This window comes from Pimephales promelas, chromosome 2, assembly GCF_988280905.1.
Source record: "Pimephales promelas chromosome 2, fPimPro1.hap1.1, whole genome shotgun sequence".
Classification (NCBI taxonomy): Eukaryota; Metazoa; Chordata; class Actinopteri; order Cypriniformes; family Leuciscidae; genus Pimephales; species Pimephales promelas.
The window spans coordinates 9,927,731-9,950,433 of record NC_142770.1 but is presented as its reverse complement, the minus strand read 5'-3'; the positions used below and the strand labels follow the sequence as shown (position 1 = coordinate 9,950,433).

The 22,703-nt window shown below is 36.6% G+C and overlaps 2 protein-coding genes across 5 annotated transcripts; both read left to right on the top strand.

Moving 5' to 3' along the window:
- The first annotated feature begins 730 nt into the window (after positions 1 to 730).
- On the top strand, positions 731 to 17,436 carry tpm4a (tropomyosin 4a). Of its 3 annotated transcripts, none has more exons than XM_039682493.2 (9): positions 731 to 1,017; positions 3,276 to 3,401; positions 11,457 to 11,590; positions 12,756 to 12,873; positions 12,957 to 13,027; positions 13,124 to 13,199; positions 13,424 to 13,486; positions 13,568 to 13,637; positions 15,561 to 15,658. In XM_039682493.2, the coding sequence occupies exons 1-9, from the start codon at positions 904 to 906 to the stop codon at positions 15,641 to 15,643; spliced, it is 855 nt and encodes a 284-aa protein (XP_039538427.1). In that variant the 5' UTR covers positions 731 to 903; the 3' UTR covers positions 15,644 to 15,658. The 3 variants fall into 3 exon arrangements, with proteins under 3 accessions (XP_039538427.1, XP_039538426.1, XP_039538428.1); XM_039682492.2 differs by lacking the exon at positions 15,561 to 15,658 and adding an exon at positions 16,722 to 17,436 and having other exon boundaries at positions 741 to 1,017; XM_039682494.2 differs by lacking the exons at positions 731 to 1,017; positions 3,276 to 3,401; positions 15,561 to 15,658 and adding exons at positions 5,291 to 5,816; positions 16,722 to 17,436.
- A 143-nt stretch (positions 17,437 to 17,579) lies between these two features.
- Positions 17,580 to 22,686, top strand: hsh2d (hematopoietic SH2 domain containing). Of its 2 annotated transcripts, XM_039682120.2 has the most exons (6): positions 17,580 to 18,600; positions 19,202 to 19,339; positions 19,501 to 19,590; positions 19,719 to 19,884; positions 20,135 to 20,362; positions 21,759 to 22,686. In XM_039682120.2, the coding sequence occupies exons 2-6, from the start codon at positions 19,215 to 19,217 to the stop codon at positions 22,254 to 22,256; spliced, it is 1,107 nt and encodes a 368-aa protein (XP_039538054.2). In that variant the 5' UTR covers positions 17,580 to 18,600; positions 19,202 to 19,214; the 3' UTR covers positions 22,257 to 22,686. The 2 variants fall into 2 exon arrangements, with proteins under 2 accessions (XP_039538054.2, XP_039538053.2); XM_039682119.2 differs by having other exon boundaries at positions 17,580 to 19,339.
- The last annotated feature ends 17 nt before the right edge of the window (positions 22,687 to 22,703 follow it).

The window sequence follows — 22,703 nt, the reverse complement described above, 5'->3', positions numbered from 1 at the left end:
CTCCAAATGCTGTGATTGACCGATAAGATTCGAGGAGTCCAAAGAGCCACTTAATAAGAAAAATAATAGCTCCTCTGCTCAACAAACTGCCCAATTTGAGGTATATTTTGCATCTGCTGAGTGGTAGGGGTTTTGAAAAGTGCATTACTAAAAATATTAGCAATTATCATATTGATACCTTGGTAAAGGCATTTTAGATGAATGTCACCTAACAAGGACTTCAGAGCTTCAGCAAACATTCTGGCAAGGTTCTATCAAAAGTTATTTACAGTAACATTAATAGAACCTTCATTCAAAGTTATCTTTTTAATTCCAATAAATTGTTCTCAAAACGTTAGCATAAGAAGGTTCATGGAAGGTTTTTTTTTTAAACTTACTTGAATGTTACTTCTTGTTTCATGATGTTCCAATAATGTGTGCAAAATGATATAATGGAGAGTTAATATTTAAAAATTCACAAATAATGTTTACAGAACTTAACGGGAATGTTCGCAAAACGCTCTTAGAACAAATTTTGTTCTAGATCTGGATGCAGGGCCTATAGTATTTGCTCACCTCTCCATCCCTTGGTCCTTTTTTAAAAAAACAGTATGCACCACTCCAAATAAGGAGAAGTGCTTCTGACTGTTTGGACCAGGCCATTCCTTCTCACAAGTGGTTAGATAGGGAGACGGGGGTGGGGGTGCTGGGGGGTTAGACTTCGGTTAGGTTATGTAGAGCGATCCAGCATTGCTGGCAGCTCTTGGTTGCAGGCAGCATCAGCTGCATTCTTCTCCTCTCCTAAATCTCCTCGCATCCATTAGTCTGACCACACTTTGGGCTGAAGGACCGAGAACTGCACTTCGTAGCTCGTAGCTCCCTTGAATTTCACATTCGACTCAGACACTAGATCAACCTGCAATCATGGAGGCCATCAAGAAGAAGATGCAGATGCTCAAACTGGACAAGGAGAACGCCATCGACCGGGCCGAGCAAGCCGAGACCGAACAGAAAGCTGCAGAGGAGAAATGCAAGCAGGTAAGAATCAACAAATGCTGGTAACCAGATTGGTTAAAATATTACAATGAAAAGGTCCTGGCATAGGCATCTGTCAAGGCTGAAACTTGACGACTGTACTCAAGGAGACGTTTGCCAAGACCTCATACTTGAAAACCAAGGATTCATTTGAGCTGCAATTCTGGGTTCTTTCGCAGTACTGGCTACTTATTTTGCACAATTATGTAGTCTTATAAAAAGGTCAGTAACAATCTGACCTAACGATGAACAATACGTTTACGCTATTTATTAAGCTTGCATACTCTAATCAATTATTAACATTAAATGTTTGCATGTTAACATGAGTTGAAATAACAATGTATAAATAATAAACTGTAGGCTAAAAGATTGTGAATTATATATTATATAGAATATATTTATTTTATTGACCAATTGGTTTGTTTTAAGTGGAAGGCAATGGAAAGCAAAATTGCTCTTTGTAAATAGACAGATACCTTAGTAAATGAATATTAGCTATAAATCAATCAATGTCTTCCAGCAATTAGAACACTTAAGGTTATAAATGGACAACAGAGCTCAGGCTGTCAGGAATCCCAGTAGATTTACAGACCCTGTCTCTCTCTTATAAGCCAAACTGATAGCCATAGATAGCAAAGTGTTTGTGAGTGTTTATCTCACTTTCTGCCATATGACAGCTCACCTCAGACTAAAATTAGTTATCTGCTGTCCACTAAAGAGAGTAGGCCAATGATATAATGTGGGTGACCAAATCCATTTTTGATTTCCATTATTAGTACAGTAGAGGTCAATAAATGAGCAAACAATGTTAGCTTTACTTATTTGAAAAGTAATTCAGATATTTTGCTGTAAGTGTTAAAGTAATGCGTTACTTTACTCATTATTTTTAAAAAGTAATCGGATTACATAATTTAAGTTACTTGTAACGCATTATCCAAACACTGACCGTACCAGAAAGATTTTTATCTTTACTTATTTGAAAAGGTAACTCAGATATTTTTGTTGTAAATGTAAAAGTAATGCGTTACTTTACTCGTTACTTTAAAAAAGTAATTGGATTATGTAACTTAAGTTACTTGTTGTGTTACCCCAACACTGATCATACCAGAACGATTTTTATCTTTACTTATTTGAAAAGGTAACTCAGATATGCTGTTGTAAATGTAGAAGTAATGCGTTACTACTCGTTACTTTAAAAAGTAATCGGATTATGTAACTTAAGTTACTTTTTATGTATTACCTCAACACTCATCATACCAGAACGTTTTTTTATCTTTACTTATTTGAAAAAGTAATTCAGATATTTTGTTGTAAGTGTTAATATAATGTGTTACTTTACTCATTATTTTTAAAAAGTAATCAGATTACTTAATTTAGGTTACTTGTATCGCATTATCCCAACACTGACCATACCTGAAAGATATTTATCTTTACTTATTTATAAAAAGTAACTCAGATATTTTGTTATAAATGTAAAAGTAATGCGTTACTTTACTCATTAATTTAAAAAAGTAATCTGATTATGTAACTTAAGTTACTTGTAACGCATTATCCCAACACTGATCATACCAGAACGTTTTTTATCTTTACTTATTTGAAAAGGTAACTCAGATATTTTGTTGTAAATGTAAAAGTAATGCGTTACTTTACTCGTTACTTTAAAAAAGTAATCGGATTATGTAACTTAAGTTACTTGTTATGTGTTACCCCAACACTGATCATACCAGAATTTTTTTTATCTTTACTTATTTGAAAAAGTAACTCGGATATTTTGTTGTAAATGTAAAAGTAATGCGTTACTTTACTCGTTACTTTAAAAAAGTAATCGGATTATGTAACTTAAGTTACTTGTTATGTGTTACCCCAACACTGATCATACCAGAATTTTTTTTTATCTTTACTTATTTGAAAAAGTAACTCAGATATTTTGTTGTAAATGTAAAAGTAATGCGTTACTTTACTCGTTACTTTAAAAAAGTAATCGGATTATGTAACTTGTTATGTGTTACCCCAACACTGATCATACCAGAATGTTTTTTATCTTTACTTATTTGAAAAGGTAACTCAGATATTTTGTTGTAAATGTAAAAGTAATGCGTTACTTTACTCGTTACTTTAAAAAAGTAATCTGATTATGTAACTTAAGTTACTTCTTATGTGTAACAACACTAACCATACCAGAAAGATTGTATATGGACATTTGGTATATTCCCTTAAATTATGCTCAATTGTGCTATGTTTACTCACTCTCCCTCATAAAGCTGGATGACGAGCTGGTCGGCTTGCAGAAAAAGCTCAAACAAACTGAAGATGAACTGGACAAGTACTCAGAGGCCCTGAAGGACGCCCAGGAGAAACTGGAACTGTCTGAGAAAAAAGCTGCTGACGTAAGTGATGCTTAGGGTTCAATAAAACAAACTCAGACATGAGTCCTCTACAATAAACAACTTGAGTCATTCAAGCTTTGTTAGGATGCTTTCACTTCCCGTCAGCCCAGCCGGTCTATTTCAGGGTCACGGCACCATTTAAAAGAGCTTCAAATGGGGCAATAAAAAGCTTTACCTCAATAAAAAACATGTCAACACAAGAATCTTAAAAAATATCTCTTTCCTCAGGTGTACCTCTGTAATGCCTTGAATTGAACACATTGCTCATTAAATAGATAATTTGAAGGTTTAAACGCTCAAATTGGTTACTTTTAAGTTTAAATGAATCAAAGCGCAGTGCGTTCCACCTGTAAGAACGTGTTTGGCCTTGGGACTAGTGAGAAAATTGTCGTAATCACACCTGCATGGTTCTGAAGCGGTCCATCCTGTCCGTCTCTCAGATAAGCTCAGGTTACTCCTCACAATGTGACCTCAAAGGAAATGACTGCAGTATGAGAAGGAAGCCGAGGAGGGGCAAATCTGTTGTTTGTGAATCTTTAATGATTCCAGCATGGGGGTAAATCCATTTGCGAAAGAGGGATGTTCTTCATGTTGTCATTGACCTCAAAATACTTCTAGGACACACCGTGATTTCAAACTCTATTTAATAAGTGCAGTACAAATGCATACAATTCATTTCCTGAATGTTCTGCGAGACTGAAACTGGGGATAAAAGCACATTTTCGAGTTCTTTGCAGTGTTACCCTGTCCCTGAAAATGTACTCCAGACAAGCCACATGTCAGGCATTAGAGGAAACTGTAAACTAATTATGCATCTGCATTCATAACGCCAAAGAAGTTGGTAAGATAAGTTCACCAATGAGTGAGGGATTTTTTGAGGCCTGTAACTGATAAGTTGGGGGAACAGCAGGGGAGACTGGGACTTTGGTTGCAGTGTAGAAGCTCAGGAATCCCAAGAATGCAGTGAAAGCAAACAGAGGACCACACTCCTGTGACTAATGAAATCAATGCTTCCAGATCGCTGGCTCGTCTTTAGAACAAAAGCACACTTCTGAGGAAAGTGTGTGACACAAGAAGTGGTGTGCAACGTCAAGATTTGAGGTTTTAATTGCGGGGGTTGTAATCGGAAACTTGTGCGTAATTGCAGCGTTCAATTTGTAAGTGAAATCAACAACCTGCAGTGAGAGCGCTTTATGCTTTTCAACTAATTTGAATTTTACATTTGAATGTTTTTAATAAAATAAAAACTAAAAACATGATATAATTGTTGACTGTATGATTTAAAAAATATATATTTTGGACATACTGTTAAAAAAATGTTTTTTTCAGATAACGTAAAAATCTAAAACGGCATGGTTTTATTCAAAAATATTTTTTAATATGATTAAATCAACCGCATTAAGTTACAATAGCGGAAGTGTTATTTCTACCTAATCTAAACCTCAGAATACTCCCAATAAATTATTTAAAGTTATTTATAAGATATTACAATAATATAACTTATTTAAAATGATAGCCAAACAGCTAAAATAAAGGTGTACAGCATGAAAACTGCAATTTTATTTCTTATTTTTATTTGACCCATCAGCCACTGTATAAACAGTCTTGAAACATCTGAAATTAAGAAATTGTGGTTCAAATAAAATATATTTGCACGTCAAATTTCTGTTTAAAATGTTTTTACAGTGTAGCATAAAGTCATTATGCTAAAAACAAAAATAATACTTTTAACGACAAGCTCTAAGAGTAGGCTACGTTTTTGAATACATTTTGACAAGAGAAAGAAGTAATTAACATAAAATGAGCTGGAATTTTGACTCTGTTTGTGCCCCGCCCACAGTGACGTCACGGGGACTTCACTTTTCCACAGTTACATTGAAACTTTTCTGCAGAAGTTCTGCCTCCTTACATTCTCTAACATTCCAATGACTCCATGAGACAGAAGTAACCTCCTGCGAAGACATTTTTTTTGTTCATTGAACCGTTTTGTATTGACCCGGACTGGGAAGAATTTGGATTGCACATTTCGTGTCATTTTCACTCTTTTTTTTTCTTCTTCTTCTTTACACTGGCCTTCCAACTACAGCGCCATTCCGTTATTTTTTAGAATCCTATATTCGTGATTATATATTTTTTTAGGCTTTTCAATTTTGAAGTATTTATTTTTTATAGCTTTTGAGTTTTTTGTTGTAGCCTATTTGCACATCGTTTATTTTTTCCCTGACCAAAGTCGCGGCTCGTTTTGTTTTCTAGTTGTAAATATAATATAATAAAGCATCTAAAATGACAGGTGTGACTTCTTTGGACGCAGTGAAGAGAAAGATCCAGACTTTGCAGCAGCAGGCGGATGACGCAGAGGATCGAGCTTTGGTTCTGCAGCGCGAGCTGGACAATGAGCGCGAGCTCCGGGAGAAAGTGAGACAAATCTTCATATTTCTTTGTTCTTGTTTACCGTCTTTACACTCTCCGGATTCTTGTACTCGTTACCTCTGTGAACTGTTCCAAAAAAAGCTCCCGGGCTCCGCTGAAGACTATAATTTTATGTTGAGGTGAACAGTGAGACCCGAATGAAGACGTGAGGTTGTGGAATGAAGGCGTTGGTCCAAAGGGACAGTCACAGAGTCCGACCCTAAAATCTGCCTTTGGGCAGTTGTTAGGCCGCACTGTTTTCTCATACAGGTTTATTACACTTCCACCCCATTATTTTAGTCTTAAAATCATTTTAATTTACATAGTTAACTATTTATTTGTTTTAACTAACAATTGCTACATTTGAGTACATTTTTTTACACAGAATTGCGCTATTTACCTACTTAGCGTTTTCTAAGTTCCTGAAAGGCTTTAAAATTTTAAGATTTAATTAAAGATTGTGTTCACTAAATTGTTTTACAGATATTTTGTCAAATAAACCTAAATAATGTAATTTATTTTTAATATATAGGCCTAATTTAGGCTATATTACATTTTTTATTTCAATGAACACCACATTTTAAGGCAACCACGTTTTAAAACAAAGCTTTTGTAAAATCAACAGTATGTTTTACACTATCTATCTATCTATCTATCTATCTATCTATCTATCTATCTATCTATCTATCTATCTATCTATCTATCTATCTATCTATCTATCTATCTTACTGACTCTTAAAATGGACTTTCTTTGTTATAATCGAATGTTTTCAGCCATAAAACCATCAATCCAACATTACAGTAAAACAAAGTGAACTAGTTATTGCAATAATAGGAGTGATTGGTGTAATGGGGTCATATAATTTTTTTGTTAATTTTGACGAAGAACATGGCAAAATGTTGTATGGACATATTTCCTCGATACCAAGATGCTTAGGAAGCCCCCCTCCCCCACAGTCCTTGAAGGATTTAGATGCTCCATTTTATACAATTTTCTGAGTCATCCCTTCTTGTGAACCTTTTGTAAGGCATTCGGCCAGAAACCTACAGTCTGTTTCTTCTCATTTGAACTCCTGTTTTTGCGCAACCAGTGAATAATTGTTTGTCTTTCTTAGAAGTTAAAAATTCGAGTTTGTTGCATTCAAGAACGACCCAAAGGATGTCCCATCTTGAGCTCCCAAAGGAACTGAGTCAGGATGTTGTCTCTTGTTCCACATTGGAGTTTCCTGTGGTCCTTCTTAATACTCAAATGACCATGCAGATATACAGGAAGCTGGCACTGCTCAAGAAAAGTCTTGTTCTTCTAGTGTTTGTAGATCAATAGTGTGTCTTTGTCTACGATCTGTTGCCTTTTACATTTAATGGAGAAATGTTAGGGAGGTCAGTGATCCAATCATTCTTCTAAATCAACTCCCTTCTTTCTCTTTTAGGGTTTTGCAGTCAGGCACTTCTAATACAAATTTTGCTGACTTTACTTTCATAAGTGGGAGTTTTCCCACTCTTAGTGTAGACTTGGTAATGACGTGACCAATGACCTCTCCATGATGGTCATAATTTATGGAAGGCATAATTCACAGTGGGGTTAAAAGTCAAGAACATGAGTGCGAACATATGTGAAGCCTGTACAAAGCCATTAGGAAATTGGTAAATAAGTAATGGAAGATAAAGAAATGCTCCTCAAATTTGCATTGACAGGTTCCCATGGTGTTAAAAATGATATCAAGACCTTTTTTGCATATCTTTTCAAAGTTTAGTTACACAAGTGGTCACAAAACCCCTACAGTCTTCTGCTTTTCTTTGTATTAGTTTAGAAATAACTAATAATTTTACATCTCCAACTCTCTCTTTGACTGTTTTACCAGTAAGCAACTTTATAGTATTAACTTGTAGTGGCTGAAGCCTGGAGCGTGTACTTCATTTCCACTGTTCGTTTTCTTCTGATAGGCCTTATTTTCATATTATCAGCCCATAAAAAGGCCATTACATTGATAGTGTTCGTCTCAAGTGTTTGCTCAATGTCACGTACGATAATGCTGTGCCTCAGGAAGTCGACAGCAGAAGTCCCAGGTGATTCCCCAACATTTCGACCCTAAACGTATAATTGGACATGGACGTCACTCCGTCTGAGCGTATTGTGGTGTAAATAAGCCTGGGAATCCATAGATCTGGGAATGTCGTCGTCTCATATCACACACATGCACGTTTGGGTTTGTCTTGTACGCGATAAAATGTTCAAGGCTTTATTTTTTTGTGCTCTTCTTCTGCCTTTAAAACTTTTTGGCACTTCACCACTAGCATTCTCCAGAGCTTGTTTTACCATATATGGCTAAAGCAACCAGGGAACGCTGTGACTAAGGAAAGGGCACGGCTCATGAGGGAGTATCCTGACCCTGAACTGAATGAGTATGTTGGGAGGGGAGAGGATGTGGAGTGTGTCCATTTCCTGTGCATTTTTCTCCTCCCCTCTCTGGCTGTCTTTTATTCGAAAGGGGGTTAACTTCCTACCTTCGTGATGTGTTGGTGAAATGTGTGTGAATGAGTGCTCATTTGACCCCTTCTTCAATCGTATAGCGTATTCATTGTCGTTTAAGGCACAAACTTACACATTGCAAAATATAAATTCGTATTTTGAGATGTAAAGTCGCAGTTATGAGAAAAGTCACCAACATTATAGCTTGAAATCAAACATTAAATCTCGTAATTATGACTTTATTTCTTGTAATTGTAAGATATAAAGTTATATTTTAAGATAAGGGGCCCTATTTTAACGATCTATACCAAAAGTATCAAGCGCAAAACGCTAGTATCTTTGTGGGCGGGTCTTGGGCGCTGTTGCTGTTTTATCGGCGGGATAAATGACTCTTGCGCCCGACGCAAGTTTAAAAGGGGTTGGTCTGAAATAGCTTCATTATTCATAGGTGTGGTTTGGGCGTAACGTGAAATAAACCAATCAGAGTGTCATCCAACATACCATTTAAGAGCAGGTGCGCATGTTGCATGGCGGATTGTAATTACAACAACGAGTTTACCAGCGGTTCACAGCCGAGGAGACCGACGTTCTTGTCAGGGGAGTGAAAGCCAGAAGTGACGTTGTATGGGGATGGGAAAAACACACCCAAATCAGCATTGGTTAAACATTTTATACATGTTTCTTGCCACTATTGGGCAAACAGGTCTGATCCTTCAGTACAAAAATTAGCCTTAAAAATTGGGTAATTGGGTTTTTTCATCTTCATGGAAACCACAATGATTTCCCTCATGTGTTAATATTTTTCCTTGTTATAATGTATGATTTGCAAAAGTATAAACTGCTTTTAAGAAGAATCAAAGTGTATGCGCGTTATGCACCCGCTACATTATGGCCTATCATGTGCGCTTAAAATAACATTATGAACAACGCGCCACTGACTTTAGACGAGGTTTTTTTCTGATCAGTGGCGCAATTGTTTTCTGGAACTGCAAAATAGCACCAGGGAATGTTTGCGCCGGAACACGCCTCCTTTTTGCGGCGATCCGCCCAGTTCATTTCCTAGTTACCGATGTGCGTCATTGGAGGAAAAAAGCCCACTTTGCGCGGGCGCAAAATACAAATGAGGCATGCGTCAGCGTACATTTGCGCCGGGTGCAAGATAGAGCACATATAAAGTCACAGACAGTTCCGAGACAGCAACTGTCAGTGTCGGCCCAGGTCCGGCCCACAGCTGGCACACAGGAATCCACACATACCAGATGTGGGCCGGATCCAGGCCGACAATATGTTGCTGAGTTGGTTTGAACAAGTTATTAAAGGGATAGTTCAACCCAAAAATAAATATTCTGTAATTTACTCACACTCGCCTTCCAAATATGTAACACAAAAAAAAGATATTTTGAAGACTGTTGGTAACCAGACAATTGGTAGACCTCATTGACTTCCGTAGTATGAAAAAAGAAATACTATGGAAGTCAAGGGGGCCTATCGACTGTTTAGTTACCAACATTCTTCAAATATCTTCTTTAAATCTTCTTTAATTTTTGTGTGAACTATCCCTTTAAAGGGATACTCCACTTTTTTTGGAAATAGGCTCATTTTACCACTCCCCCAGAGTTAAACAGTTGAGTTTTACCGTTTTCAAATCCATTCAGCCGATTTTCTGATATTTCGAAGAATATCAGTAACCAGACAGTTTCTGGTCTCATTGACTTCCATAGTCGGAAAACAAAATATACTATGAAAGTCAATGAGACCAGAAACTCTCTGGTTACTGATATTCTTGTAAATATCAGAAAATCAGATGAATGGATTCGAAAATGGTAAAACTCAACAGTTTAACTCTGGGGGAGTGGTAAAATGAGCCTATTTCCAAAAAAAGTATCCCCTTTAAAAGTAAAGAGTATCCCTTTAAGTCACATTGTGAGATAAAAACATATGACAGTTGATTTGGACAAATTATTAAGTCAACATTATGAGAAATCTAATATAATATAATTTGCAATTATGTGGAAAAAAACAGTTGTTTTTGAGTCAAAGGCCTATACTATGATCTATTACATTCATTTTTGTGTTTGATCTTTTTATGCCATCCAGTTGCAAAGCAGCTACAAAAAAGCTTAAAGTATATAAAAGCTTGTATGCAGTGAGGTACATCAGCCATGATCCGTTTACTAGTTTTCATTCTCCAAATGATCTGCCATAGGAAGCAGTAGAAATCCATTTACCAGCCGATCTGAGGCCCCGTCCACACTGCTGCGTTTTTCATTAAAAAATGGGCGAATTAAAACGAATACGATCTCCATCCACACCTGTGTTTTATTAGAATTGATCTCTGTCTACATTAAAACGACTGAAAACGTGGATCACGTGACCATTCACCAACACTGGGCATGTGCGTGCTGGTGTAAACAGGAAACGGATTGACTATTCCTCAGATTTGGGGATGGGGGCGGGTCATGTGATGGGTGGCTGACGAATCAGGGAAGGACACGTCATTATTGATGACACCTAATCATAGAGCCGAGCGTGAGTCTCTGCGTCATCGTTTCGTTTTGTCCTGTCTTCCGGAGATTCAAAACGTTTTAGTTTTTTTCCGTTTTAGTCTAGACGGGAGGTGCAAACGTAGCAAAAGGTCTCTGTTTTTAAACAAAAACGCAGTAGTGTGGACGGGGCCTGACTCAAAACAAAGATGTGATTAGAAAATGGACGATTTGCTCCCTTTGACTTTTCCCTGTTGCCTCTTAAATTTTAAACCCAGATACAGTTTCCTGGCAGTGAGATTTTCCTAGCGTTTTGAGAGAACTGTGCGCTTTCTCAGTTGGAGCGTCTGCAGTACGAGAGCCACCGTGATATTTGTCATAATTATGGTTGCAATTATCAGTGCAGTAAGTGGGTTGGTTTGGCTGTGAGGTCTCTTTAAAACTGAAAAATGTCACAGAGGCACCATTGTGCTCATTATGAGGCCAATCTTTGTTTGAATCACAACGGGAGGTGGTGGTCGTAAAGGGCACACAAATGTTTTTTCTTTTGCTTTGAGCAAAAACTGATGAAAATGATATGGCATCATTGGGAGAATCCCCAAAGACCTGAACACATCATAAATGCACATTACTGCTACTTTTAAAGTCGGCATATAATCGTATATAAGTAACCTTTGACCTTTTCTTTGACAGGCTGAGGGTGATGTGGCGGGCCTGAACCGCAGAATTCAGCTGGTGGAGGAGGAACTGGATCGGGCTCAGGAGAGGCTGGGAACTGCACTGCAGAAACTGGAAGAGGCGGAGAAAGCAGCAGACGAAAGCGAGAGGTCAATGGAAACCATTAATTCATGGAATGAACTGCTGTGCTTTGGTTGAAAACTAAATGGCTTCTGTGGACCAAACACTTTTTTCTCGTTGGAAAACAATCCACACAATTTTACGGAATTCATTTTCAAGAGAAATTCTGGTTGGAGAGGGTTTTACCAATGGAAGCAGACTTACCCACCTTTTATGATTTAATATATAAATACTGTGATCAATAAGTTATGACAACATGTTTTTTTACATTGCTTTAACTCATCAAAATAAGTTATACAAGATTCAACTATTTTTTTTTAAGTCAGTTTAAGTTGAAATGACTTAAACATCCAAGTTTATTGAACTTAAAAATTTAAGGCAGCAACATCTTTTTTTATGCTGTATTAGAAACCAATGATATTCATATTAAACTTGAGCAAACAGGAAATTAACATGGTTTTCCATGAATTTTCATAAATTCAATGCTTGGAAATCACACTTATGTTGACGATTCCATCAATTTGTCAAACCAATTGAATATTCATGAGCAAATCTGTCTAAATCAAAATGTAAAAAAGAAATCAAAAACATTATTCATTAAAAATAAAAAAACTTATTCATTAATCGCACAGGACTGGAAAGCTGTAGGAAATTCATTGGCCAATTCTCATTTCCAGATTTCAGGAACATTTTGATTATGAAATAAAGGCCCTGTTTACACGAGAACGCTCGCGGGTGAAAACGTAAAAATATATAATCGGATGTGCCTTTCGTTTACATGGCGACAGCGTTTTGGGGCCTTAAAAACGCAAAAAAGTGAAACCACCCTGTAGAGTGGAAGACGCTCCACCACCGCGTTCTCATGTAAACGGTAAAAACGCAAAAGTCTGTTTGACAGTGAAGGTTGTATACAGGCGCGCGCACTTGGTGTTGTTGTGTGGTAGTGCTCCACATTGCCACCTAGCCGCCTGGAGTGCATACTACATCGAATTTCACCCAATTTTGCACAAGATTCCCCACCCAAAACGCTAATCTAAACGCGTAAGTGATAACGCAACGCTACTTTTGCATTTTCTCTTTAGAATCGTTTCTGTGTAAACATACCCTTGCGATCTTGCGTTAGCAAATTAGTTGATCTACATTAGCTGAAGAGGTCATCAGTGATGTCTCGCTCACCGCTTGTTTCTCCTCCAGAGGAATGAAGGTAATCGAGAACCGCGCCATGAAGGACGAAGAGAAGATGGAGATCCAGGAGATGCAGCTGAAAGAGGCTAAACACATCGCAGAGGAGGCCGACCGCAAATACGAAGAGGTGAGGTACAAGCGCCTTGAGGAACATCACTTCCAGATGTTTAACAATTGAAGCTCTTCGTTTGAACGCCATCTTTGCTACAGGTGGCTCGTAAACTGGTGATTCTCGAGGGCGAGCTGGAGCGAGCCGAGGAGAGAGCCGAAGTCGCTGAATGGTATCGTCTACCTATTCTCACGCTTCAAATAGACTAGAATGTGAATGTTTGTTGCTTGACCAGTTAAAACATTGTTTTCTGCTCAAATACCTCCAGCAAAGCTGGTGATTTGGAGGAGGAACTGAAAAACGTTACCAACAACCTTAAATCCCTAGAAGCTCAGGCAGAGAAAGTAAGTCAACGTCTCTCTTTTATCTGTTAATATCACAATTCCAGACCTCAATAATAATCACTCAACTTCAGAGCCTGATAATCGCTTTGAAACTGAAACATGGTAATTTATGGACTTAAAGTTCTGACAACACAATAGTAGCTCTGAGAGCGATACAAATTTTATTCAATGTTGACAGGAAGTGAAATGGATTAGCTGTATCTGTCTTTGTTTGCATGTTTCAGTACTCAGAAAAAGAAGACAAGTATGAAGAGGAAATCAAAGTTCTTAGTGACAAGCTGAAGGAGGTAAAGAAGTCGACAAATGAGACAAGGTCAAAGATAAGCTGCGATTTCTCATTCCTTTAACTTCCTTTTTGTGTTTATCAGGCCGAGACCCGTGCCGAGTTTGCCGAGAGGTCAGTGACCAAACTGGAGAAATCTATCGATGACCTGGAAGGTATGAACACGCTCATTAGTTCTATGAGTTTAATCTGTCTGTTAACTCTGTCTGTTTTCTGTGGAGCTAAAAGGTCAACTCTTTTGTACTATTGGGGAATTGAACAAAGAGATTTCCCAGAAGAATGTCTAGCTGTTTTCAAAACACTGTAGCTCTACCAGAAGTGAGCGATGAGCTTACTACTCTAGTAGACATGTAGAATGACAAAGTTGATTCATTTGAGTGATTTGTTTTAGTGAATCACTTCATTCAAATGTTTAATTTTAGTGAACTTTGTTCTAAAATATTCACAGTAGCTGTTGATTTTGCAGGAATTAGATATTTTCTCCAAGGTAAGTGCAGTTAGCATGGGAAAAAACATGGTAAAGATGATTTAGTTAACTGGTTAGACTAGTTATTTGTTCAATAACTAATCTTTTCTCCAATAATTAGTGTGTATAGCATGACAAAAAGCTGGGAAAGTTGATTCATTAAAGTGAATCGGTTGATTCAGACGGTTCGGTTGAGTTGAGCAAATCGTTTCATTCAGATTTGAGTGGTCTGTTTTAGGGAATTGCTTCGTTCAGAAAAAATTAACTGGTTCAAACTGGATTTGATTCGTTTGGAGAGTTCATTTTAGTGAATCACTTCATTCAGATGACACAAACAAGATTTGATTGTTTTGGGTGGTTGATTTTAGAGAGTTGCTTCATTCTGATGGTATGAACTGTTTTAAAGTCTACAGTAGATTTGACTAGTTTGGTTGGGCAAATTTGAGCAAATTGCTTTGTTCTGATGAAATGAACTAGTTCAAACTAATTTGCTGATACATGAATCAAATTCAGACTGAGTGCACAATAACCATTTTACATGGATTTTTGTCTTCATCTTTTATGCTGTCATAAGCCGAACCAAATTTGATTGGTTTGGGTGGTTTATTTTAGTCAATCACTTCATTTAGATGACACAAACTAGCTTTAAAACCAGATTTTATTGGTTTTAGGTGGTTAATTTTAGAGAATTGCTTCGTTCTGATGGAATGAACTGGTTCAAAAACTAGATTTCATTAGTTTGGTTGGTTTTTTATTTTAGCAAATTGTTAAAAATCGCTAATTGTTCTGATGAAATGAACTGGTTCGAACTAATTTGCTGATACATGAATCATCATTAAATGCAAGTGCACAAGTCTTCGACTTTTATGCTGTCATCCTAATAGAAAGAAAATACTTAATTATATAATCATTTTCTTCTTAAATAGATTAGCATTTTTTCAAAAAGGTATTTTTTGGCTATAATTTGACTTGGCAAGCATCAATAGACTAAACTGTTCCTATGCAAACATCAGTGAAGGTAAGGGAGTGGCTCAATGAACTTTTTACCTTCAGAAATGACCAGTGGTGTTGCAGGACACGCTTAAAATGGGGTTTTACAGGTCACAGGCGGGTCATCCTCCCTGTCTATATAACGGCCATAAAATCTTTTGGAACACACAACACCATATTATTTTAGAGCCATTTTATCTGTTCCAGCAGGCTCGTGTTTCAAATGGTTGAACCCTTCATTGGGAGATGATATATATTCAACTGACTCGGTATATAGAATGCTTTAAGCAAGCCTGGTTTTCCTTCTGTCCCAAGAGAAATGAAGTATGTCTGTTCCCTACAGCGCCGGTCAGCTCTTTACGAGACTGAGCTCTGCATTTGCTTAATAAAAGTAGTATATATGAATAGGAAAAGTAACTAGGGAGCATATCTTCTTTGGGCCAGATGGAAATTTTTACAGTCATTTTTGTTTTGAACACGATTCGCTTATAGATTGTTACTGGTACTCTGTGAGTTTCATGTTTAGTCTTCCATTGACTTCTTGTCTTTCTCTTTTTCATTTGTTTTCTCTCCATTGCTGCTTCTCATCCTTCGCTTTCCTGCTTTTCCTGCCGATCTTCAGATGAACTCTATGCTCAGAAGCTGAAGTATAAAGCCATCTCTGAGGAGCTGGACCATGCTCTCAATGACATGACCTCCCTGTAGATCCATCTCTGTCCTGCTCTGATGCATCTCCTGCTTTCTCAAAGCTCTTGCCACTTTCTTCATATGTGCTTCATTTTCTTCAGTGTGTCTTCACTAGTCCCAATAAAACACCATTGTTTCATTTCAGACTCTCAATCTTCTGTTGTCATTGATAATGTTTCATTATGAAGATTGGTAAGAGTTCCTAAGTTCATGAAGTTCAGGGAATTTTAATTTGAGTTTTTTTAGACTTAAATATTTTACTTGATTGTGAATTCATATTTTACTTGATTGGAAATGTATGGTTTAAAAAAGATTATCCATTAATCATGACTGTCTGACTGGATCATTGAAATTCATTTAGTCAAAAAGTGTCTGAACTTTTTGGGAATTTTACACAAAATATGCATATATATATCTTATAATGCAGTTTAGAAGAAAAATAAATTAAATTAAGACGAAAATATATGTAAAATATGTAATATAATATCTTCTGTGCAACATATATTAAATATTATACATTTTATTAAATATATTGAATATGATAAAATGTGTTAAATGATATATATATATATATATATATATATATTAAATATTTGTCAGTTTTCTATACTCCTCTCTTATATTCTGATGTCTACAAAGGTGAGGTTACATTTCAATTTTGTCTGATTTTATGCTTGTACCTGTATTTATATAATATTTTTAAAATATTTAATACAATACTAATCTCCACAGTTGAACGATTATTCTTTAATCAAACACATAAATGGAATTGTAGTTAACATTATTACTGACACACTGACCTAGTGCAAGTATTTTAACACTGGATGTTCGAACCCTATACACTAAATAACACAAGATATTACATGTTTTACATTGCTTTAACGTCAAAATAAGTTATACAAGATTCAATAAATTTTTTTAAGTCAGTTTAATGTAATTTAAGTTGAAATCATGACAATCATCCAAGTTGATTGTACGTAAATATTTAAGGCAGTGAAGACCACACAGGCACTAAACTGTTTTTTTCTCATATAGTATGCTTATTAAACAGTCACAGCATCTGACTTTTTTTTTTTATTTTTATTTTTGCTTACAGAAAAATTATCTTCTGCAAAAGAAGAAAACCTCGGAATGCATCAAGTGCTGGATCAAACACTTCAGGAGCTGAACAGCTTATAAAAGAGACGATGAGAGAGAACGACGTCCATTTTTTACAACATTCCACAAATACTCTGCTTAATTCCAACTCGCTAGCTATTGAGCCCTATTTTCTCACAGAAAATAATTTACATTTTGGTCTGAGGTATTTCTTTTTTCGCTAGTATCCAAGATGACTCGACATCGCTGCTTTCAAAAGTTAGCCAAACAACCTGAGGTGCTAATTTCCCCACTGAAACAACGTTATTACCTTATTACACACCACATGAAAAGTGAATATGCTAATGTGCTCAGCTGAAATTCACTTGAAGTTTTGATATTAATGTAAATGAAGACGTTGGTGAGTGCGTTTTCAATGCAGTGTTTCTCATAAGTAGCTCTACATCATGCGCTCCACCTACTGGCCACAGGATGCACTGCAGTACATTACTCCATTGATAATGCGATGGTGTTTTTTCATGGTCAAAGTGCCCGGATATTTTTGTGGAACCACCACGAAATGGGACCAAACACAGACCAAAGAAATTATTAGCTCTTCCCTCGACATTTCTGTGAATTCTGTTTTCGTTTTTTTTTTTCTGTCAAATGACTATTACAAAATGCCTCAAACGCTTCCTTTCCATTTTCTGTGTAATAAATTTTTATAAAAAGTCTGTTTGTGGGGTAGACATTTGATTATTTGCCAGAATAGTCCAATTAGATGAATAATTGATCCTCATTTTATGGGTTTATTAAAGCTATAAATTATTCCTTGTATTTTTTATTTTTGCGCTTGTGAGAAACATCTCACACAAATGTGGCACTGTCTGTGACTAAAAGCATCAATGACATTTGTATCCTCCAGACCGTTCATAACGTGAATCTACATTGTTGCAAAAGTAGGCTATTTGCAACATTTTTTTTCTTTTGTCAAACAACTTAAATTTATGTTGTTCAGATAACATAATATTTTGAGTTTCTGTTGATTAAACCAATCTCCTTTTTTCATTTCAATGAACAACATTTGAAGTCAACCAGGTTAAACCAACAAATGCACTTTAAAAAAATATTTTCATGATTTGTAATCACAACATTTTTACTTTTGTCAAATCAACTTAGATAACTGATGTAGTTCAGAAAACATAATATTTTGAGTTTCTATTGAATAAATTAATCTCCTTCATTGTATTTTCTTCTAAAATAGATTTTAGATTAAATAGATTAAATATTTAGATTAAATTAAACAGATTAGTCTCCTTCATTGTATTTTCTCCTTCACTGTACTCAATTTTTCTATTTCAATGAACTTAAAATTTTAAGGCAACCAGGTTACTTTTTTTTTTTAAGTTAAACCAACAATATTTTTTTACAGTGTGTTGGAAACCCGGCTTTTCTCATGCATATTAATTACGTTATGTGACGTTTGTCGAACAGACCTACCTGATTCGTCGAGTCAAACGTAAAGCGAACGCTAGAAGTCTTGTCTAATGTATATTAATGATGTTATGTGACGTATATCGAGCAGGTTTACCTGATTTGCTGAATGCTAAATACGACTTGCCTCATGAATATTAATTAGCGTGTACGTCACAGTGCACACAAATCAAAAGTACTCGTTTGTAAACAAGTTATAATATTTCACCAGAGACCGACTGATCTGATGAATTTGCTTAACTTAAAGTACAGAGCTGTAGATATTTCATAAAGTTAGTGCGTGGTCTGAAATTGTGTCTGGCTGTATCATAGGCCTACTTTGTTTTTAAACCACACCCCACACAACAGTTTTAAACAGGTGAGGTCACGTCGACTGCCGTCACTGTGTGCGTGTACCTCGGCAGGTGAGTGTTATGAAAACATTACATTTATTTTTGTTTTTAATAGTGTCAGACCGGCATTTTAAATAACATATAGCCTTTTTGATAGGCTACTCGTGTCAAAAGCCAATATGTTACTACTGTAATAACCTATTGAATTATATGCAAATAAGTGCGTTAAGAGAAATTGAACATACTTTTTTTTTGGTGTAAAATCCACTTTAAACAAGTTTGGTCATTTAATTGTCAGTAATCACGAGTATGTGAGTCATTATGACGAAAAATATGAATCTGCTAATCAATATTGTGTGGACTAGCCTTATTCTAAATTATTAAAACTTCCTGTACATGATGTGTTCATATTTAATTTAACAGTTAATCCTTCAGGAATATTATTATTATTTACATTTTCATCTTTTTGTTCACCCCTTTTTCTTCATTCTAAAACTCTCTGGACAGTTCAAATATATATAAAAAAAATAATCTTAATGTTCATCACAGAAGTGGTCATTCAAGTAATTGTCTGAATGAATTACTTTAATGTATTTTTAAGCATTTTAACACATCAGAAAAGTGTAACTGACCTAAATTGCACATTTTTCCATCAAATGATTTGTTCCTTTAGGACACTGGATGTCATGGCCGTGCCTTTACCGTACGACAGCAGTGATGCACCGTTCGCCTGGTTCACAGAATTCCAGCGCAGCAGCATTTTGACGAATGGAATTGTTCCAGAATGGTTCCACGGCATAATATCCAGGAAGTAATGGACTGAACACTGTATTATGTTACAAAAAGAAGCAGTCAGGCTGTGTAATGTGTGCTTGAATGCTCAGTCTATGTGTTATCATGTAAATGATGATGTCAAAGAGCAGAAAATCAGGTGGGTTAAAACCAGTCTGATAAAACAGTTCTGTATTGTAGGGCTGCGGAGGATGAGTTGAATTGCAAGCCTCCTGGATACTTCCTCATTCGTGTTAGCGAGAGCAGAGTGGGTTATACATTATCTTATCGGTGAGTCAATGTGGCTATTGTTGCCAGTTATGAATCTTTACAATAAGGAAGTTTGACTTGCATCATTGCTGTACACAAATGAGTCCACCAATCAAACTAAAGGTTATCTATAAATATCTTTCTCCTAGAGCTGAAGATCGCTGCAGACACTTCATGATTGACGTCTTGCCAGATAACCAGTTTACTATAGTGGGAGAAAGTACACACTATCGTTCCCTCCATGACTTGGTCGCCTTCCATCGCAGAAGCCCTATTTTACCCTACAACGAACTGCTGACTGTGGCTTGTGAACAGGTATAGAGTTACACTTACTCCACAAAAAACTTCTAGTTAGAGCTGGCAACCACACCTTTTAATAGAAAAAAATGCTATCATTTAAAATATGCGAATGAGTGTGTGCAAGTTTTGCAACCTTTTTCACTGTTAAATAGTATACACTTGCTGTTTACCCAATCAACAACATGGCAGAGCAAGGAGACAATGTTTATTTCCATCATGAACTATAACTGTAATCTTTGTTTCAACATGATTCATTTGTGTGCAGGGCGGCAATACCAACTACGCCAAGTTGTGTTTGCCTCGAAAAAAAGAGGTAATCCCTGGACAGGTTAAATGGATAAATTCTCCAACACATACGCCTCATTCAGATATCTCACAACACAACGCGACTTCGGCGCTCCAAACCAAAGTGCCTGCCATACCTTCGAGTCCTTCTGCGAGACTGTATCCAAGCTTGGAGACGGAATTGACCACTTTGAATCTACAGAGCACGGTAATACATACAAGATAGGGTACATTAAATGTCCTCGAGGTTAAAATGACAATATATTTTATTGTGAATTTAAGGCTTAGTTCACCCAAAAATGAAACGTATTCAATCATTTACTCACTCTCAAGTTTTCCAAGTTGTGCATGACTTTCTTCGTTCAGTGAAACACAATCAGAGTTATATTAAAGGGGTGATGAACTGAGGAATCAAATTTTCCTTGAGCTTTTGAGGTCATCAGTAAGTTTCAGAACTGAAAACGTCCTTGTTAGTCCAGTAAAAGCTTTTATTGACACCAGGCTCAGCAAATGACTCGTTTTTCAAAGTGGGGAACTATGACGTCAAAGAGGATAAAACACCACCCCCGCAGAAGAAGATCAACACCTACTTCAACACGGCCGGTTTAGCCCCGCCCACCGATTCGTGCATTACACGCATAGCTAAATAACATAGGCCTACCTCGTGATGACAACCCGGATCGAGCTATCGAGCAATACAAAATATGTGTGTGTATTTGGTTGTGGAAGAAGACAGTCGCTGCATAAGCTTCCTCTGGATTCCAATAGGACTGCATGGATAAACTTTATTTTTAATGACGTTCCAGCGGATGAGGTACAACATCGTCGTCTGTTTGGATTGTTTTGTAAACAAGACTGGATTTGAAGACCGATTAAGAGTAAAGAACGGTGCTGTGCCGTCAATATTGGATCTGACAGGAATGGTGCAACACACGGACTCTAGGTCGAACATGTATGGACGAATCATTCCGGTTGCCGTTTTACAAAATTGGACGTTTTCAGAACAATTTCCCCCACGTGCACCGACGAGTGAGTCGAAACTCATTATAATATGCAAAACTGTTATCCACTCACAGCAGTGGGTGTTTACTTTCAAGTCTTCAGTGTGAGACGCCCATAAAAACCGAGCGTTTTTGAGCTAGGCTAAAAACTAGGGTACAAAATAGCCGATTATTTATTCATTTTGATGTTTTTGAAGGTAAAAACCAAACAAACGTTATAAGTTGACCTCAGACAACAATATAATACAATTTAAAAAGCCAGTTCATGACCCCTTTAAAAAAATATTCCGGCTCTTCCAAGCTTTATAATGGAAGCGAATGGTAGTTTAGATTTTGAAGTCGAAAAAAGCACATCCATCCATCATAAAAGTAACCCACACTCGGTAAACTTTGATTCTATGATTTAGAGAATTAATTCTATATTTAATTTTCCATTTTCATTTTTTTAAAGTGTAACGATCAGCAATTATTGATTTATCAGCAATTATTATATTATTCAGCAATAATCTGCTGAGTGTCTGTATTTCAGAATTCCAGATTTTCACATCTATGTTCAGTTAACAGACAAATGGCTAATAATATATATATATATATATTTTTCAGGATCAGCCAACAAAGCCTGTTCCAAAGCCTAGAACAATATTCACTTCCACAACTCATGACACGCCACCACAGTTACCGCCCAGAATGTGCTTGCCAAGTCGCTCGCAAGCATCCGCGGAGGCCGACAGATCGCAAGGGTTTACGTCGGTAAGCCCTGACAAACATCAAATCGCAGCCAGCTCACCCGTCGAAGGCCGTGCCCAACAGAAAAACCAACAACATTTGAAACCTGTGGTCTTGAGCTTGGCGCAAATTAAGAAAAAGCTTAAAAAGAAACACCCTGAAGATCACACATATGAGGAGATCCCCAAAGATGCGTGTCAGGAGGATCCGACTCTTCCTTCTTTGGACAGCAGTACCATGATCCCTACACAACAGGCGGAAAATGAATATCAGGAGTTATCTGATTGTCGGTCATCTGACGGTATTCCAAACTTAGCAGATAAAGAATTACCATACGAGTACCTAAATCCACCTCCTTTTGCACCTGGGTACTAGATAAAAACATAAAGATGGGTGGATTTAAGTTGTATAGCCATTGAATAGTGTGACAACATATGTCTCTTTGTTGTGATGTTCTTTTTCACTATGCATTTCAATGTCTGAAACAAAATGTTCCGAACAGAGGGTTGTCATCTGGAAAAACTTGTCTGACACTGTACTGTAAAATATTTGAATATAACAATGACAGAATGTGTTGTGCCCATGGTCATGGATATAGCCTTTCAGATTGTACTTCCTACAATCTAGACATATCTCTTTACATATTGGGAGATTTAAAAAACACTGTAAATATTTGCTTTTTACTGCAGTTAATAAATATACAGATAATCCAAGAAACACAAGAATATTCTCTAAGTATGATCAATAAATTACGACAGCTTGTTTTTACATTGCTTTAACTCATTAAAGCAATTTTCAACTTGTACGCAAGATTCAACACAT